Consider the following 19,453-nt stretch of genomic DNA (forward strand, 5'->3'; position numbering starts at 1 on the left):
AAGTTACGCGCTAACATAAGGAAAGTGCAGCCGCCTTTCAATTTAAACATGAAGTCTAAATTTCATCCATTAATGCCGTTTAATGCTGAGTGCTTTATAATTATGGGCTGTTAATTAAAGTTCAATTCAACTGCATTTATCCCAGAATTCAATACAGGCCCTTGAAGAGGCTTCAGTGTAAAACAGCTCACTTTGCAAAGGTTTTGCGTCACTATAGAAAAGATGAGGGAATGGCAACAGATCAAATATTCTCAGGCTGATTACAAAGTGGAGTGAGCAGAGGGAATGACTGACAGTTATGAATGAGCGACAAACATTGGGAGAGGTCCTTTAAGGAGAAGGGGGGAAGAAAATCCAATTGTATCCCAGGCTTAGGGGTAATACTGGAAGGCGTAACTCTGATAAGCCCATTGGTGGTCTACATTAACCGACATGTCTTTTTCAAAGAGAAGAGAACCCTCCGCTTTGCAAACAACCTCCTTCAAAAAGAGCACATGCTTTCTGAAATCTGTATTTGTAGAGCGCTGAACGGCCCAATATGAAAATGTTCAGAGGGGCCATTACTGCAAATATTCCCACCGTGGGCATGTAACCAAGCACCTAATAAGCATTTCTGCTTAGGCACACAGATTACCATAGTCTTGTAGCTCAGAAGAAAGACATCAATGAACATCTGAAATACTAGCAGTTAGTCATAAAAATTTACAAAATGGCAGGAAAAAATTAGGATGACAAGGAGGCATCTGGGGAAATTAGCAGCAGCACAGACAATGCAAGCCAGCAGGTGACTGGGCTGAACTAACTTTTGGGAAAATTAGTTTCTACGAGAAGGAATGGGATGCTGTCAGCAAGCAATGAATGCATTATCGCTGTGTGCTTCTTTTGCCATGTTTATCTCTTTGCTTGTGCATGTTTCCACTCACCAAACCACAATTGAGGTTACATGTTTTGATTGATGCTCCATTTTCTCCCTCTTCCTCTATAAGACTGAACAGATCTGAAGAGATCATCTTTTCCCTTCTTTTCAAAAATGGTTTAAATTCTATTTTAGCCAAAAACCAACTGTATGTCTACAACTGCCCACGTGTACAAATATACACATAAGCTACATCACCTCATCTCGGTAACCTGCGACTAAAGTAAGACGAGAGCCATCCGTCACAACGCGACATCCCAGGAACACAAGCAGCTTTCCAAACATGTGCTGTGGATTTGGTCAAAACAACAGATGAGCACTGGCAGTTTGCAGGTCTGAGCTGTTTTCTCAGGTTACAGTCAGCGTCAGGTTTCTCGTGGATGCACAGTGCCCTCTTTAGGCCAAAGTGTCAAACTGCCCGGCAGTTCCAGTGAAGAGCATCGTGAAGCTGGAAATACAGTGGGATCCACACGTCTGAGACCACAAGTGATACTTACACTTAGCACTTTACAAACTACATTATACTTCTAAGATTAAAAAAAAGAATGCCTGAGGATTTGGTATGTTCCACTTTCACATTGCAACATTAGGTTGAGTTGACACATTCCTCTTGCACATTATGACACTCAAATATTCAACAATAAAGCAAAGTCTCCTAAAGGATCCTGAAAATACCTGAGACAATCCCTGCACTTTTACTTTCAAAGGTTGAAGCTCAAGCCACAGATGTGCAAAAGTGCGAGACAGTTTCACAATTGAGGTCAGTTTCATTTCCATTCGCAATCAGCAATGCAAATTTTGGGGGGGAAAGGCAAGCGAGAGAATATGTGCATGTAGTAGTATTACAGAAGGCCCTGAGCCTGAATCCCATCATGCTGACAATCTTAACAGGGCTTTTAAAAGGGAATTCGGTTCTGCACTCACACACATACAGTTATTTCACTGTTCATTAGAGCAGCAACTGCCATGGGCAGCGGCCATCGATTTTCATTCCTGATGCAACATTGCAACAATCACAAGTTTGCACATCAACTCACTTTCTACTGTCCAGACTGAACGGTGGACTTCGGCTTGAACTTGTCAGTTTGTGCGTGTGTGCATATGTGCGCGCGTGTGTTTTAGAGGGTCTGTAATCAATATAAGTTTAAGAGCAAAGGTCAGTAAGACATTATATCACAAACTGATTTAATTAGCTAAAGCGAGCTAAAGAGCTAAAGAGCTAAAGCCTTGTACAGAGATACCAAACCAAAATATCCATCTCGTTTACCATCTTCATCCAGTCAAACGCATACAAACACAAACAGTCCTCCCCCAACAACAGCAGCACTCCACACGCTTTCTCTTGCTCACATCACTGCAGAATCAATACTGCTGAAAATTACTTAGCATGGGCAATTTGAAGACTTCAAGTCTCTCTTGCCCTAAAATCACAGACATCAAAGAAAAACATCCTTGAAACAAGGACTGCTGTTACTGAACTTCTGCAAGACATGTTTTATTGTGAGTTAAGAAGACTTCAAGCCTGACCAAAGTTTTCCATCTTGGCTTGGAGGACAACCATTGCCGCCATTACTAATGCGACTATTTTTCACATAGTGACATTAGTAATAGCAGTAATGGCTGCCTTCAATGATTTATACATGGTAATAAAAAGTAAACATGGTAAAAAAAAAATGTTAAATTGAATAGATCACAACACTACTTCTGGTACTGGGTGACGTATCGAATATTATCAATCTCATTGCAATAATTTTGTTGGCAATATAAAATAAGCAATATTGTGAATATCAGAATGGTTAATGGATGTCTTCTCTGGCCATTAAGTTTCCTAAACAGCATGTCCTATAGAACACAGGTAATATTGCGTATCCCTCCTTGTGAAAGAACAGAGATGTTTTAAATTTTCATTACAGTAGCAAAACAGTGTAAAGGTTTGCAAAATTGATTTCCTTTGGTTCAAAATTCAAAGAAATTAATTTATCCATCTCAATTATGATAACAAAACATAATTTATGTTGTTAAGTGACAGAGAAGACAAGTTTCAAAATATTTCAATTTAAAATAAATTATGTTCTTTTAAACTAAAAATATCAAGTAGCACAACAGTTTTCAACATTGATAATAATAATAAATGTTTATTGAGCACCAAATCAGCATATCAGAATAATTTCTAAAGGATCATGTGACATTAAAGAGTGGAGTAATAATGCTGTAAATTTAGCTTTGCCATGACAGGAATAAATTACATTTTAATTTGTACTAAAACAGAAAACAGTAATTTTAAATTTTTTGCTGTATTTACTGAATTAAAAAACATGTATACAAATGTGTAAACCTCAAACTTTTGAATGGTAATATACATACAGTCCTATTGGGAAAAAAAACTTTATGAACTGAAAAAAAAAAAGAAAAAAGATTCATTCAGATCAAAGATATCAGGCAACTATTAGGGCAACTGCAGGGTCGCCCCCGCCCACTGAGTCATTGCTGTCAAGCCGGATGTTGTTCTAGCTATATTGCCCAGCCTTACTTACAGGTATCTGAAGACATAATAAAATTAGCCCAAATATTTAAACTAACATGCATGGAGAGGGGTGTGTGTAGAACTTTGTGTATGTTAGGAGTTCTACTGGTCCACGTACCATGTGCCCGGTCATTACTAAACAGAGGTTTTCAAACAGTGGGTCAGAGTGGGAAGAGCAGTCACTTGGCTGCAGCTAAATTTATGTTTCAGTAAATGTTAAATAGAAATTGTTATATTGCTTAGTGTGATTTTCGAATTCCAAAGGCTGCGATTTAATTATATAAATATCAGCATTGTGTTTCATGAAGCACGTGCGTTTTCAGCGTCTCAGAGTGACTTTATTAAGCTGTTTGGTGCGCATTATTAACGAGAAGAAACTTGTTTACTCCAATCCCTGCGCTGTATTCTGCATTACACCGGAGAATTCAAATGTCACGAATGGCTGATTTAGGTCTGGGCTGCGTTTCCCATCCTGAGCTAAGTTGATCGTAGAGCTATTAGTGGCAATTTTTCTAGATCCAATTAAGCATATTATGCTTTTGGGAAACGCATTCATCTCTATCATCTGTTCAACTCAGCGCTGTTGTCTTTCAGAGATATGGTCACAAGAGTGCGTTGTTTGCATTCCCCCACGTGCATTTGGCTACCTACCAACACATAAGGAAAAAATTTATGTAAAAAGCATTTCACATGTGTACACACACACACGCGCGTTTTCTGCACTGAACACCACGATGGGTTTAACAACACTCGCAGCGTGGATCACAGTTCATATCCAGACAAGCGTTTGATAAATAAAAGCCTGATAGTTTAACGTCTGTAAATGAAGAAATTAAACCGTAAATATCAGTACTGACATTTTACAGTTTTAGACCTGGCTACTATCAAATAAATATAAAAATCTGAATTTTTTTAAACTTTTGATTAAGATTAAGCTTACAGTAGTAGGGATGCAACGATTACAGATTTTGTAAGTACATTTATCGTCTTAGAAATAATCACGATTTAATGATTATCACGATTATTATTACAGTTAATTTTGGCAGCAAATTTTGATTTAGTTTAGTCATAGTCTTTTGACTAAAATGCCATTCAGTTTTAGTCAAAATTTAGTCATCTGAATTGTTTTAGTTTTAATCTAGTTTTAGTCGATGAAACACAATAAAATTTTAAGAATCTACAGTAGATTTAGTCGACTAAAATATAATGGGTTTAGGTAAATTGTAATGCATTAATTTAGAATTTCTCTAAAATTTCCAAACCCACATACTCCCGGAGAGAACATCTATTTACCCATTATTATGAATGATTTTTAAGTTTGAACGTGCAATATAGACACAGATTTAACTACTGTGACTTCAAAAATATCTTAAAATTAAAACCACCTTTGCTAAAGTAAAACACAGTCTTCTTCTCAATGAATGATATGCATTCTTTCTTGAACTTCTCGCATACATCATTCTTTCAAGCAGACATATTTATTTGTATGAATATAATTAATCCTTATTAAAGCTATTAAAAAACAGTGAATGCTTTTCTCTTTTCTTTTGTTGCTTGATCTATATTAAGGACACAGACCACATTAGGTTTATTATCCACTATCACTTTAAGACGTCGGATCATGTCCAATGACATGCGGATCCAATTGCACTGATGCACATCCGATACTCTCACAACTGTTTAAGACATAACCGACATAGTTTACATGAATACTCTCCAAACCGGACATTTAGACATAATGTTGTGTATTTGTCTATTCAGACACGAAAGAGAGCTCAATTCAGTAGGCTACTCGCGCGCTGTTTATGTGTCTATGTGCATGGCTGCACGCTTCTGGTCGGGTGTGTGTGCACAGAAAAACGTACCGAATAGAGCTCTTTTCTGCATCGTCACTCTTATTCAGATCGATATGTCTGCTCTACTCATTCTCCCAGACGTTTACTTTTTTTAACGTTTATGGGACCGCTGGGGAGATCAGCACGTTACAGTACAAATGTGCGCACTGCTGAAGGGCCCATGACACACTGGCTGCGTGGCGTAAGCGTCTTAGCTGCGTGGCGTGTCCGTTTTTATTTCGGCTCTCATGTTAATAGGTGCCTAAGGCCTAAGGCACATGACACACTGGCTGCGTGGCGTGAGCGTGAAGTTTCTGTTGCTTGACAGCTGCTTGGCGGCTGTGTCGCGTTTTCTGTGTCTTTGCACACCAGAAACGTGTCTGAAGTGGCGCTGCTGACACGGATCACCCTTGTTCGACATATGGGAGAGAGTTGTGGAAGCCCTATACTTTGTGTTAAGCATAAATATAAAGCCTACTGATAAAGACACTGTCAGCAGTATTGACAGCAAAATAGACTACAGAATATTTCGTTCTGTATTAACAGGTGCAATATTTGACAATTCATAATTATGCCTATTTTATTTATATATTTAATTTTAAATTAGGCCTATATTTGTATGTGAATTTGTCAAAACCTAGACTTTCAACCATCAAAATGTAATTTATTTATATGTATTCATGTACACAATAACATATAAACATCTTTTCCTATAAATAAAAACGGACATGCCACGCAGCCGAGACGCTTACGCCACGCAGCCAGTGTGTCATGGGCCTGAGGCATTTTTTTGGTGGAAATAGAGCATCGCTGCTTAGTCCCTCTGCCATAGTGACTGATGAGCACGGCACTTTAAGCTGGTGCACCGCTGGTGTAACTGTTTTCGTTTTGTGTTAGTTGCAAAATTTCCGTTCCGTGCAGAACACTCAGTGTAGCATAGTCTTTACGATTCATTAACCGTGACGTTTTAAAGCGCGGTTAATTGTGAAATGCGGTAATGTTGGCATCCCTATAGGTAACAGTAGGCTAGAGTACTTCATTTACTACAGAATTCATTATATATACACTACATAATTAATTTCTGTAAATTTGTTCGGCCATGTCTGTGTAAATCAGTTGAGGCAGCAGACTGAAACTACTCGGTTATTCTTCATATCATTTCAACATAGCCATTAGGCTGCTATTTTAATATTTAGCAAAATTTCTGATAATGTACCAATTAAGCTAGGTGAGTCCTGGAATGAAAAAGTTTGGGAACACCTGCTCTAAAAGATATATCACGGTGTATACATTAAACGAAGAGAAAGAAAATAAATGTGAATTTACTTTAGCAAATCAAAAGGTACCTCTTGTGCTTTTAGCAACATAAGCTCCGCTTTACATCTTAGGGCACTTTTTTGATGATGACAGACTAAACACTGCCCCCCCTTTGCAAGTCGTGTTGATAACGTGTGCTCTTTTACTTTCAAATGTCAATTACAAGAGCCGAGGCCCGTCTTCGGTTAAACATGCAAGTGCTCTCCATTAAGCTTTGTGACTCATAGAACATTTAATGTGCAGAGTGCATTAGAGTCCATTACTGCATTCGTCTGTGGCTACATCTCACCATGCTACAGGGCAAAAGACACAGTTTTCTGTTTCTTTCTGAACAGCTCTCATAATTACAAACCAACACTCTCCTCTCCTGAGCACAAAGCCTGCATGACATCTTCAAATGGTGAAGTGCTCAACCAAATGCTTCACACAACTCAAGTTTAGTTTTTTTATATTTTTATTTTGTTTAAGTTTTAATGTTGACTGTTTGTTCTAATTTTTTGCCAGACAGATATTTTTGGCATAAGTTTCAATGCTACATTTAGATGCTTCACCATCTGACCGCTCTGTCAGACAGCATTTTTTTTTATCCAGTGTTTGTTTTGCTTGCTTTGCGAACCGACACCTTTTGTGAAAACAAGAAAGAGAGCAATTAAAATTTCTGCACCTATCACGACCCTGATGCCAGTTGCTATTTCAATTAGCAGCTCTGACAAGAAATTTATTTCTATGAAAAAATAATTGGCCATCCAGAGAGTGATTTAAAAACCCATTTAACATGCTTACAGCCTCACCTCTCTCAGCATGCAGCATGAAGCCGCCCAGAATTAATTACTGTTGCCATTTAATTTCATGCTGCCTGACATTTCCAATGCAAACTCTACAGGGCCTGGTGTAAAAACAGCACACTTTATTCACTTACATGCTGTATTAAAACTATTTTTTTGTTTTCAGTGACTCAAACGGATGTGAAGGGAACAAAACAGTCACAAGGAGAAGATCTCCAGAATTGACCCTTCGCAAAGACCCGCCCCCCTTAGTTACTGTCGCTATGTCCGACAAGCTACGCCGCTCTCACGCACACACCATGTTCTAACGCAGTGAAAAATACATCGCGGATCAGACAGGAGACTGACAATACGCTGACAGACAGGACAGGCAGGTTACAGGTTACTTTTTGGTTACTTTTGATATGAAACATACTAAACAAAGTCTCACCTTTCAAATTTGGTCATTTTTAAAAAGAAATTTAAACAATAAATATCGTTTTGTAGCTCTTTAATGTGTCGTGACAGATCGCTGTAGAGCCTCAATTAAAGCTGCTCGTGAACCGATCATCTCTTCCTTCTAGTTCATTTATAGCATCAAATAAACATGAATGAACATAAGAAGGAATGTTGTTTAACCGTGGAATGGCGTCAGTATATTCAGTTCTTCAAGTTCAAATCCTCCCATGTTAATCTACTAACTCTCCTGACTGCTTTGTCGGACAAAATGGCGGATGGCGAAGTATGATTGGTCAGATCACCTGTCAATCAAGCTCCCTGCGAAGGGTCAATTAGATGCTGGATTAGTAGACATCTTTACAGCACAATTCTGTTAAAAAGAAAACCAAGCACAATATTATCATCACAGCATTTAGTGTACTAAAAGAGAGGGCACACCTCAAAATTCAAATATCTTAATTTGTGTTGAGAAAGAAAGTCATACGAGTTTAGAACAACACGAGGGTGAGTAAATTAAGAAAACGTGTTCGATTTTTAAGTGAACTATCCGTTTAAATAAAAGAAAATCATTAATTTAGTTCCCAATCTATTTCAAAGATGTCAAGCAATTCAGCTGGATAAATGATTTCTCCAAGACACCTCAGACAATGAATCCAAAAGAGTTAACACACCAAAAAAGAACGATGCTGCCTCCAGATAACTATTTCGTAACTACTTGCATGTGGAAATATTATAATTTAAAAAAAATAATTTTTATTTGTCGAACTTATTTCAAATCAGCCATAAAAATCCCAAACATGTAGCTTCTTATATGCTTTTTTTTAACTCTGTAAATTTGACTTTGAGCCAATGTAGTACCATCTGCAAATTGCAGGACACTGACTGTTTCTATGGGAACCAGAGCTTCTGCAGTGACAGGATTACTTTACCAATTGGCCATTGGCCTTTTTTATTTAGAAGGTTGGAATTATTTCCATATTGAATTGTAGTTTCTTTGCAAACTTTGCAATCCCCTTTGGGTCTCATTTTTGTGATATTTTAAGTTTTACAGGAAACATTCCCCCAAAAAGTTTATTATTCAGAAGCCCAAAAATGGAGTTAACTTTTCAGTGAAGAACACAAAATGTTAGCCTCTAAATAAGGTATAATATGCCTTCAGAAGTTGTATGTACCAATTGTATGGTGCTTTTTGGCCGTTTCATGCTTTTCTAGTCATTATTGGAAAAGACAAAAAGCATTACATAAAAAAAAAAAATGCATGTCAGCAGCCACACCTTTCTAATACAGAAAGAATATAAAGTCCTCAAACTCAAGCTATGGAATATAATATTTTTATGATCTGAAGTAGGCCTTTTGAGCAAGGGCCTCAAGAGGATTCTTTATTGCAGTAATATTCCTCAACACTAAACGCAATAAAAGAGCTGGAGAGGAGTAAAAAAAACTATTATAAAATCGGAAGAGAAAAAAAGTTTATGATGACCGGACGGTCCTTGCGCCAACCTCTCTGCATAATTAGGAGAATAACCATGATAATCAGTCAATTTCATTCTTTTCTTAAGAGTTTTTATGAAGTTGTTTTTCTTTGCCAGAAGAGAAGACTGTCAGATGTGCAAGGACAGCGGAAATCAGGCTCAAGTCAATCACTTTCTAAGTACAGGAAAAAAAACTGATTACCTATAAACCAACACACCAAGGGGAAAAAAGCTAATGTTCCACCTAATGAACGATTAAAAAAAACAACAATGATAGCCAATTAGAATCCACCCTGCTTAAACGAGCTTGAGCATATAAAGCAGCAGACGACAAAACTGCAGCACACACTTATAATAAATAGAACAATATTGTCCGCTGGTGTGGACGAAACCAATAACTATAAAGATAACTATTATATAAGCGATAATATAGTAGTTATAGTTATCTTTATAGTTATTGGTGTGAATGGGTCTCAAGTCAGCTGGGACTCTTATGGGGAGGATGGTTGTCTTTCTTCTAACATCTAAGATGTTAAAAAAGAAGCCAAATCCATGCAATGATGCAATTCACTTCCTCAAGTAAGAAATTGGCAATCAGTGCTACTGCCTAATAGACTTATCAAATCTCAGAGGGATTGAAAGAAACTTTCCTTAATTTAACCACTTCTTCTAGATAAAGGCTCCATCCGAAATAGCATACGTTTGTACTATATAATAGGTGAAAAACAGTATATGAAAAGAGTAGTATGTTTAAATTCGCAGTATTCATAAAACTAAAAGTACCAAAAAGTACATAGGTGAAAAGTAAGCAGGTGAATAGTACCCGGTTTACTTTTTCCAGCAAGAATCTGAAGAGTGCATCTAAAGAACACTTTACTGTACCATGAGTTGTAGTTGTAGTAAATGTCAGTGTGACATAACATGGTAGGTCACATGACAGAGACAACATGGTGAATATAGGACGTCCGTCCAGATTACATTTATACTACACACATTCATTTTCAAATTGTCAATTCACCATCAGAGGGAAGAAAGAAAGTGAACTTGCAGCTGGTATCAGTTTGTCAATACTGCAGAAAAGTAGTAGCCTATTGGAATCATTTCAGATATTTCAGTATCGATACGTATCGAAATATTACTATTTTTGTCAACACTACTGTCCAATACAATAGTTTGATTAAAGTGACTTGTTAAGTGTTTACATTTACAAGCCATTTTACTATGTAATTTACATATTTCTGAGTTTAAAAAAATAACAGCACGATTAAACATTGAAGAAGAAAAAAAGAAAAACACCCCAGCAACTGTTTTTTTCTCAAGAGCACAATGCTGTATCCATTTCCAGCATGACTGCTGGAAACAAAAAAAAGACAATTCCCCGCAATCGCAGAGATTATTTCTGATTGTTCTTATCATCGTATTATAGCATTGAGATAGAAACATCATTCCAGGAATCTAAACTCAAAAACACTGGAGCAAATGGGGCTTTAAGAATCATTTCAAAGCATGGTTGCAATAATGCGATTACTTTCCTGGCCTGAGCCACTGGCCTTTGATGGATGAACAGCCAACCGTCTGCATGATAAGTCGTCTCCCTCGTACTCTGAAGGCTTTAAACCAATTACTTTCCAAATTCAATGCCACAAACACTACAAAACAGTTTTGCATTATTTTATGCAACCACTGATGTGAAAAATGCCCAAAAAAACTTGGTGAAATAAGGACAGAGAGAAGCTCAACCACAGTGCAACTGAACGCATGATTCATTTTGCTTACTGTTGCAGTTTCACATCGGTATGATTGCGTCAGACCACGAGATTAGACAAGCATCCCACTCAGCCTGTTCTCTCATTTCCTGTTTTCTTTGCTGACTGACCTTACTGCAACCTTGCGGAAAGTTTTAGAGGGGAAAGTTGTCTTACTTACAAAAGCAGTTGTCAAGGGACAACCGCAAAAACTCTCAGGGTCTTTTTTAAGATTCAAACTCAAAGATCCTTTGAGGTAAAGCCTTCCCACTGGGTCCACGATTCTGTCCCAGACCTCTGAAAACAATAGCCCTTTGTTCCAAACACCTAAAATACTTAATTATTCATAGAATTAGGCACAAATTCCTGACAAATGTTCACAACATAATGCAACACTGATTTCACATTAAGCATACAATTAATATTGTCGCTTATTAAAAAAAAAGGTTCATATTTAGCTAGGCTATATGAGCCTGTAGTCCTACATCACGATATGAAAACGGATGTATGTGGAAACATCCTAGGATAAGGGTATCAATACACACATAAAGGAGAGTCAAAACTCATAGACAAGCTCCAGTGATAATGAATCTACTAGTGTACAAGGTTCCTCTGCTCCCAGAACAGTAGTAAACTCAACAGAAGGTTCAGACTGGTCTAAATATCCCAAAGCTCAAAGGCATCATTACTTCAATTAGGCTGCATAATGCCTGAACTACATTGAGAAAACAAAAACCTCAATCATTCAAAAACACATGTTTGTACATGTTATAGGCAGAGCACAATACACCTGTTAAGAATTTCCTTTGTTGTCAAAAAGATTCAATGGTCTAGCAAAACAAAACAAAAAAAACACTTCACAGATGCTCGTCAAACAGACAGCGGCTTCAGACATGAACCGCAACACTATTTTCAATCACTCTCTGTGACGGGATTGTTAAACTATTCCTCTCAATGACTGATGCTGAGATAAGCATCTTGAGTGAACACATCTAATCAATGACAATCTCCCACACAATACTAAATACTATGCAAGTCCTGTAAGCACTTAAATTTCCCATTTCCCAGGTTTCCTTGATTTAAGGTAAACCATGACCTTGTCATCTATGTGCTCCCTCACCGCAGCAGAACCCAATTAACACGCATCTATTTCTGCAGAACATCTACTAAAAAACTACTCCTTTTCATTCAGAACAAACTGATAGATTTTTTACTAAAGAGGCAATAATGGGCACAAAGTAGATCTTTGCAATATGACAAGACAACTAACAAGCCAGAGAGACAGATAATACTATCTAACCCTGCAAACAAAAGGAAAAGTCATTTTTACAAGTTTGTTTCTTGGTTTCCTGTTTCATCCTGAAAAGGAAACGCAGCATTCCTGTGAAAGGCCATTCACGGCAAATCAATACAGAACTGTTAAAAACAGAAAATAAACAGGAAAATCCACTTTAGAGAACCACACTGTACAGAAATAAATATACATAAGCAGGAATCTCTCATCCCATCCTGTAGAATGCATCAGCATAAACAAGAAAAAAAAAGAAGAAGAAAACCCGGTACTCATGCCTGTACCACTTATAGACACTAGAGGTCAGGCAAGGACAAATGGAAAGTGCATCAAAGACTATGCAAACCGTTCAGCTAAAAGCAAACGCTAAAATAAACTTGAAATAAAAATCCTAGAGCAATAATTGTGCACTAATTGCCTTGCTAATGTACTAAAACTGTGAGAATTGATCAGAATCAGCAAACTCACCAGCATTCACTATGGCATCAACCTCCAGGATGGTGATGTCACCTTTGTACAGAGTCACTTTGTCAGCCAAGGGGAAAGACTGATGTTCTTCTTCCTCAGTAGCTGTAAGGTAACGATAGAGTAAAGTTAAGTTACACAAGAGCTACCATTTCAACTGCATGTTGACTATCGATATTGATCAGAACAAAACGGTTTTATCAAAGGTCTTACAACACTGTACTTGCCAGTATTCACTCTGCAATCACTCAAAACTAAAGTTTTGAAAGATGGAACCGGACTAAATGATATACATTAAGAAGAGTAGAGAACATGTGGCCACATGTCTTAAAACAAATAGACTTTGTCAGAGACATGGCCTGGTGGGTGAACGTACTCTGACATATGCTGTTGCGCTTTGTGCGGACAAGAATCTTCTAGTTAGGGCTGCAGCTATCGATTCTTTTTGTAATCGATTAATCTAGCACTTAATCGATCGATTAATCGAGTAATCGGATAATTTTTTGTGTTTTTAAACAACTAAAACAAATAATGCATAACGAAAATTATGTGGCTGTAAAATGATCAAGCATTTGGCTTTTATTTCTCAAAAAACAAACAAAAAAAATTTATTCCAACTCCAACATTTGGCTCCAAAACTAGGCCTATTTATTGCAATTTTTACCCATTTAGTATAAGTGCCAACAATGTTCTATGCTCAATTACTTGGTAGCCATACTGGCTTCCCCAAAAGTACGAAGCAGGCTGGGGAATTTCATTTTTTGTTGTTGTCTGTAACTATTTGGAAGACGTGACATACAAACAAGGTCTCACAAAGACTGCAATACAATATTTGTTCCTCCATCACGTCGCGGTGTATAGAGTGAATGCATGCTGAAATTATTGTTGCGTGGCTACATGAAAGTTTAAGCATATGTGATGTGTGATGCATTGCCGCAATTGATCTGACTGGCGCGTGAGAGAGACGAGGGTGCATGTGTGTGTATGCCTGTGTGTGTAAGTGAAGGGGTTCACACACCGAACGCAACTTTAATTATTTGCGCGAGTAGATTATACAAAGTCAGTGCAAAGACGCCAATAGACGCATCATTCCTGCCGGGCGTCGCGAATGACGCAAACGTCTTCCGCGCACGTTGAAAAATTTTAACTCGAGCGAATGTTTAAGCGTCTAACTAAACGCGATAGACGCTTATTTGACGCTCTATTCGCGTTCGGTGTGAACACACCATTAGGTTATGTTCCAGTGACGCTTGGTGAGAGCATGGAGTGGATGTTTTCGGTTCAGATTCTGAATCATTGAAGTCGTACTGTTGTGGTATGCCAGGTCTACTTCGCAGTAGACACATTGCACCTTGTTCTCTTCCTTTTTAAGTATGTAATGATCCCAAACTTTAGACATTCTATGCCGTTTATGGACATCTTTACTCTCCGCCATCGTGCCAAATAAATTCAAAATTTATCACGCGCTATAGTATAGATCCGTGTATAGTGAATTACATTTTACATAGGAATTTAACGAGGCTTCGAGGCAGAGTTTTTGCTTCGAGGAATTTTTGTAATCGAGTAACTCGAGTAACTCGAGGAATCGTTTCAGCCCTACTTCTAGTGATCGACCGATGTATCGGTTTACCGATATTTTTCCTGATATTTAAGCATTTTCCCATAATCGGGAATCGGTTTTGTAATATCGGATTTGCCGATAAACGGCCCCATCTTGTGGCCGTTTTGAGAATTCCGCCATTGCAGCCCGCGTCTGAGGAGATCAGTCAATAACAACTCTGTGCACAGGTAAAGTATATGTTCAACTTGCTTTGCTTTAATTATTCAACTTTATTTAACATAACAGGCATGCAGAAATGAAATTCGAGACAGGCTAAATGCCTGATATAGTTTATGCAGCTTGGTTCTAAAAAATTGAGACGAACTCATTGAGCCACGTTGCGTAGGCTAATCCGTCATGGCCTGCCCCAATAAAGACGTAACTTTACATTAATTAAATAAAACAGACATGAATGAGTGCATGTTGAAAATAAAAGCGCTGAATTTAATGCTCTATCTGTTGTATTTGCTCACCATTAGTCTCGAAAAAAAGTTTGTTCATATTGCTGAGCACTCACTGGGTTGATGATCAGGAATGCTCAAGCACGGCCACTGAATGAAACTTTTGACAAGATTATCTTGTTTAAACACCCTAGATTATATTATCATTTGCTACATAGCGATTATTTCGCTAATAAACATCTAAATATATCGCTTTATGGAAATTAATTATTTATTATCTGCACGCGCGATCGCGGTTGAGTAGGCCATATATAGTTCTGTGAAAATGCATAGATAAACAGCACTTTGTCAGAAAGCATTTCATGATCTAGAGACAATATTATTAATAATTAATAACATACTAGCTGGAAAATGCAATGATGTATATGCTGTTTTGTTTGTTACTTTCCTGACAATGTTAAATTCCAGCTAATATTATTCAGTGAATTAATATTACCCAGTGAATTATTCCTCACTCTTAGTTTAAACCTATTAAACGGCACATAAACCTTCTAAAACTGTTTAAAATGACTCCCCTGTCAATTATTTTCTCCATATGAAAACATTGGACTTTTAACATTTATTTTGCCTATTGTTAACATTGTTGCTGCTGATGCTTATAAATTATATGTATAATTTAGATATAAATTATATAATGTAATAATATAAATGTTTTTATTGTAATTTGATTTATTTACCATTTATGAAAACAAACGAAGCAGGCTTACAGCAGAATGCTGAAAGACTCGGTTTTCTACACTACAACCTAGTTCTGCTTAAGTGGGAGTATTAAGTTACAATACTAAAATAGCTACTAAAATTCATGTAATTTAGATTTTTTCCCCCCAGTATGTTATAATAATTTTTGTGCTATATTTTTTACCTCAAAGCTTTTATTTTTAAACAAAGGCACTTTATTTTTTGGACTCAGACCCCTCTATTTATTTGTGTATAAATATAAAGTTTTATGTTTATATATTTTATAGGAGGGATTGATTATATTATATTATATATATATATAGGAGGGAGTGATTTTTATAAATAAAATGGTTTGTTCAGTTCATTTGTGTTGTAATAATTGTGTCAACAGTAAATAAATATCGGTTCTGCATATCGGTTATCGGGCACATAAACATGCAAATAATCGATATCGGTATCGGTTATAAAAAATCAATATCGGTCGATCACTAGAATTTTCAGTGCAAAACTTCCTAACTACTACCAGCAGAACGTTTGGACAAATTTGACTGATTTGTTTAATATCAATTGTGCCCATCTACTGCATCACGGTTTCCACAATAATATTAAGCATCACAACTGTTTTCAACTGATAATTTTCTGAAGGATTGTTTGACACTGATGACTGGAGTAATGAATGCTAAAAAACTAAATCAGCTTTGTCATCACAGGAATAGATTATATTTTAAAATGTATTAAAATAGAAAGATTATTTGAGCATAAGAGACTTCTTTCAAAAACAATAAAATCGCTTACCGATGTTAAACCTTTGAATGCTAGTGTAAGGGTACACTCTTAAAAAAGATGGTTCTTTACCTGTAGTTACAGTTCTATTTAGATATCATTAGGAAGCATGGCATTAGTTTTCACTGTTATGCTGATTATACTCAGCTCTATATTCATGCCCAGACGAAACTTACCAATTCACAAAGTTAACGGAATGCATAGCTGATATAAAAAAATGGATGACTAGTAATTTCCTATTACTTACTTCTGAAAAAACAGAGATTCTAATTATTGAACAAAAAACTTCCTCTCGCAATAACCAAGAATACTGTCTAACACTTGATGGCTGCTCTGTCAAGTCTTCGCAGCCGGTTAGAAACCTGGGTGTGCTCTTTAATACCAAACTTTCATTTGAAAGTCACGTGTCTAATATCGATAAAACCACATTTTTCCCATCTTAAAAAATATATCTAAATTACGTCATATGCTCTCAATGACAAATGCAGAACAATTAGTTCATGCGTTCATGAAATCAAGGCTAGATTATTGTAATGCTCTACTGGGTGGTTGCCCTGCACGCTTAATAAACAAACTACAGCTGGTCCAATATGCAGCAGCTAGAGTTCTTACCAGAACCAGGAAGTACGACCATATTAGCCCGGTTCTGTCAACACTCAACAACTGCATTGGCTCTCTATTAAACATCGTATAAATTTTAAAATATTGCTGATTACTTACAAAGCACTTAATGGTTTTGCTCCCCAGTACTTGAGCAAGCTCTTAATGCATGATAGTCCTTCACGTCTATTGCGATCTCAAAATTCCGTCCAGTTGATAATACCTAGAATATCAAAATCGACTGCTGGCGGTAGAACCTTTTCCTATTTAGCACTTAAACTTTGGAACAATCTTTCTAACATTGTCCGGGAAGCAGACACACTCTGTCAGTTTAAATCAAGATTAAAAACACTTCAACCTTGCATACACATTCCTATAATTCAAATCAGTTAAATAATTATTCAGCTGCATAAATTAGGTCAGCCAGAACCAGGAACACTTCCTATAACATCTGATGTACTCGCTACCTCATAAAAAGAATGGCATCTACACTAATTTTAGTCTTTCTGTTTATTCCAAGGTTTACTGTAATCAGCCATATTCGGGCCGTATACAGATTAGATGGTGGACCTGCACCTGGACATGACCTCAACGCATCCCTGAAGTGTCAGCAGAGCTTGTCAACTTGACTCTCCCCTGTGAAGGCCTCATCGACACGACAGCCATCGGCACTGATCCCTTAAAAACTCGTCCCCATACACGCTTGATGACTCCGATCTTCAACCAGATAAACTTTATAATATAATGTTCCGATCCAATCTGACTTCTGACCTGTAATACTGCCTGAAACATAATCATGGCTTTTCTCTTTTTAGTTTAACAGAACATGTATGTGTGAGCAGCTCTGTTAAGTTAAGGATACTCATCTTCTCTTCTCCACAAAGTAACAGAGATATTGAATTTATGATCCATTTTGTTTGATTTTTTTTAATTATGACTTTATGCCTAAACATACCCAGTCACAAAAATTATGCGTTTTGAATTATGGGTGGCACTTCCAGTCTGGGGAACTTCCATTCAAAAAGACTGAAACAAATCATTTCAAATCATAAGGTTGCCCTTAAGCTTATCTGTCATTTTGACTCAATGAGCTATCAATTTTTTTTCATGTTTTATTTAAGAATAACATGAGAATAACGTAACACTTGGTATTTTAATGTGACATGTTAACAAGAATATATATGGCAAGAGCTCTTTTCAGTCACTGCATTCTTTTCCTCATGATTATTTAATTTTTTCCTTTTGCATTCTGCTAAAAAAAGGTCAACATGTACTGCACATGTGTGGTCTGTTCTCCCGATTTAATTTACGATGTATGCCATTAATAATTCACTGGAATGCACGAAGAATCTCTTTTTTTCTCCCCAAATCCTCACGCTCTTTTCAGGTTTGTTTTCACAGGTAGATAAAATATCTGTGTCAAAATGACTGAAATCACTTTGAAATAGTATCATGCAATGCTGAAGTAATTTTATTTATTTATTATTTTTTTAAGGCAACATATGTTACATAATACAAATTACCACAGTGATATTTAACCGTCCGATTTTGCTGTGGAAAGATTCACGCTTTTGGGGTTATTCATGGTGTGTTGAAAGTTGATGCTTTTACTATTTTAATGTTCAATGGTTAAATGGTGAGTAGAATAATGTAATGTCATTGTACACAGTTTAAAAATATATATATATATATATATATATATAATTATTGTGTCCATAAAGCAAGTCTTTCACTGATTGTTTACAGCTTAACGGAAGTTTCACACATTATACGCGCAAAGCGTCATGGGGCGAAGTAATAATGTGGATACCATGACTTTATATCACTTTCTCTTTTTAACATGGTAAAGGACTCATATGGTTCATTTTAGCTAATTTTGGACTTCATTACCATAATTGTTTTTACAAAATATAATGGAAGATACACAAAGTAACTCTAAACTCAATTGTATATTTCAGATGCTGTCACGTATCATAACCTCATCATCTACAGAGAGAAACTGCTACTCAGAATACACACATAATGAAGGACGTAAAGACATCATAGGGGATTGTGAAGAAATTTCACTGGAACTTAGTTTTCATTATATCTATATCATGTTCAATGTCGATTGTTATTTATTAATGTATTCAGCTAACCTCTGTTGTAAGAGCACTGTCATTTTTGCTACAATCTGCCATGTCAATTAAAAATAAAAGTTTCTAATTTACATGTTTTTGTTTTTAATGTAAAACCCAAATAGAGGCAACAAGATATAAAACCAGACAGACAGAGGGCTAAAAAAAAAAAACAATATTAATAAATAATTTATGAAAAATAATATTAATATGAATAATAATAATATTAGCATCTTCATATTATTATTAATGAAAATAAATATCATTGAAAAGGTCATTTATAACACCATGAATGTCCTATATAGGACTTTCAAAGCATGGTTATTTATGGAACCTTGGAAAAAGGGTTCCATTTAGCACCAAAATGGGTTCTGCTATTGTTACAAGCCCGAGAACCCTAATTTGGTACAGTTTAGAACCATTTTT

The 19,453-nt window shown here is 36.5% G+C and overlaps 1 protein-coding gene across 2 annotated transcripts in view; it reads right to left on the minus strand.

Moving 5' to 3' along the window:
- The window catches only part of macrod2 (mono-ADP ribosylhydrolase 2), a 631,164-nt gene that overhangs the window by 600,669 nt on the left and 11,042 nt on the right, over positions 1-19,453 (minus strand). For both annotated transcript variants that reach the window (XM_077236611.1, XM_077236612.1), the window contains exon 3: positions 12,792-12,893. In XM_077236611.1, the coding sequence (XP_077092726.1) occupies positions 12,792-12,893 (102 nt within the window). The remainder of the gene's footprint in view (positions 1-12,791; positions 12,894-19,453) is intronic.

The sequence above is a fragment of the Siphateles boraxobius genome, unplaced genomic scaffold, assembly GCF_051911475.1.
Source record: "Siphateles boraxobius isolate OS27281-9 unplaced genomic scaffold, OSU_SipBor_1 20, whole genome shotgun sequence".
NCBI lineage: Eukaryota > Metazoa > Chordata > Actinopteri > Cypriniformes > Leuciscidae > Siphateles > Siphateles boraxobius.